At 39.1% G+C, this 1,116-nt stretch overlaps 1 protein-coding gene across 1 annotated transcript; it reads right to left on the bottom strand.

Moving 5' to 3' along the window:
* Nucleotides 1-375: 375 nt before the first annotated feature.
* On the bottom strand, nt 376-1,112 carry LOC140966334 (UDP-glycosyltransferase 72B1-like; the record flags this gene model as incomplete). The annotated part of the gene is made up of 1 exon (XM_073426646.1): nt 376-1,112. A coding segment is annotated over one exon (582 nt), but the record flags the coding sequence as incomplete, so codon positions are not given.
* Nucleotides 1,113-1,116: the final 4 nt, after the last annotated feature.

Raw genomic sequence — 1,116 nt, 5'->3', positions numbered from 1 at the left:
TTGATCAAATAATACTAAACAATTAACATGAAACTGTTTTAAATTTAGAAGAGTTTCAAATTTAAAAGACAAGTTTTGTTTATAAAATTTTTTCGATGTAGAGTAACTTGAGGTTTAGTGATATTGTGGATAAGAAAAATAATTATAAAATTAAATATTTTGATGTATTTCAAGATAATTATTATAACAACCTCGTCTTTTTTATGTAATAATGTAGCTAATTGTCATAATACGTGTAATTTCAATCTGCAAGAAGAGATAATAGACATACTCATAAATGCATGATCTCATCAATACATTTAAGACCCCCACTAAATTTTTTCCAATTACCCTATCGTTTTAGGTCTTGGATCTCTACTAATTCAACCATTAATTTTTAATTGACAAAACAATTTTTTGTGAACAAATCATTAATTTATTTTATCTTTTTCATCCATCATATTGTAAGACATAAACTGAATCATGATACACGAATTATCAAACATACAATACCCACACAAGCAAAGACAAAATCACCCAAGGTTATATATCTAGGCTCTAGCAGCTACGTTAGCCTTCCATTTCTTAGTCAAATCATCCAACCCCGGCGAAGATCTCAGAGCTCTCGCCGCTCCCTCTCTAAGCACCCTCATTCGACTCCGAATCCCTTTCGCTTCTTCCCCTTCCATCAAACCCTTTACCACATTACAAACTTCAACCTTTCCCACCAACCCATTTTCGCCAACTCTAGGCCTCAACGCCACTTTCAAATCCTCATGAAGCAACACGGCGTTCATTTTCTGTTCTGCGTACAGCGGCCACGCAATCAATGGCAACCCACTCACCACAGTCTCAAGTGTCGAGTTCCATCCGCAGTGCGATAAAAACGCGCAGGTGGAAACGTGGGCTAATATCTGTGCCTGCGGCGCCCACATAGGCACGACTAGGCCACGGTTCTTGGTCCTGTCGAGAAACTTCTCCGGCAGATAGGATAAAGGATCGTCGGGACCGGAGGGAGATTTGTCACTTGGGCATCTGATGACCCACAAGAATCTTTGCTCACTCGTCTCTAAACCCAATGCCAGTTCGGTGATTTGAGCATGAGACAAAGTCCCACCGCTCCCGAAAGAAACAAAC

Source organism: Primulina huaijiensis, unplaced genomic scaffold, assembly GCF_012295235.1.
Source record: "Primulina huaijiensis isolate GDHJ02 unplaced genomic scaffold, ASM1229523v2 scaffold205021, whole genome shotgun sequence".
Taxonomy (NCBI): Eukaryota; Viridiplantae; Streptophyta; class Magnoliopsida; order Lamiales; family Gesneriaceae; genus Primulina; species Primulina huaijiensis.
This window is presented reverse-complemented; position numbering and strand designations above follow the sequence as displayed.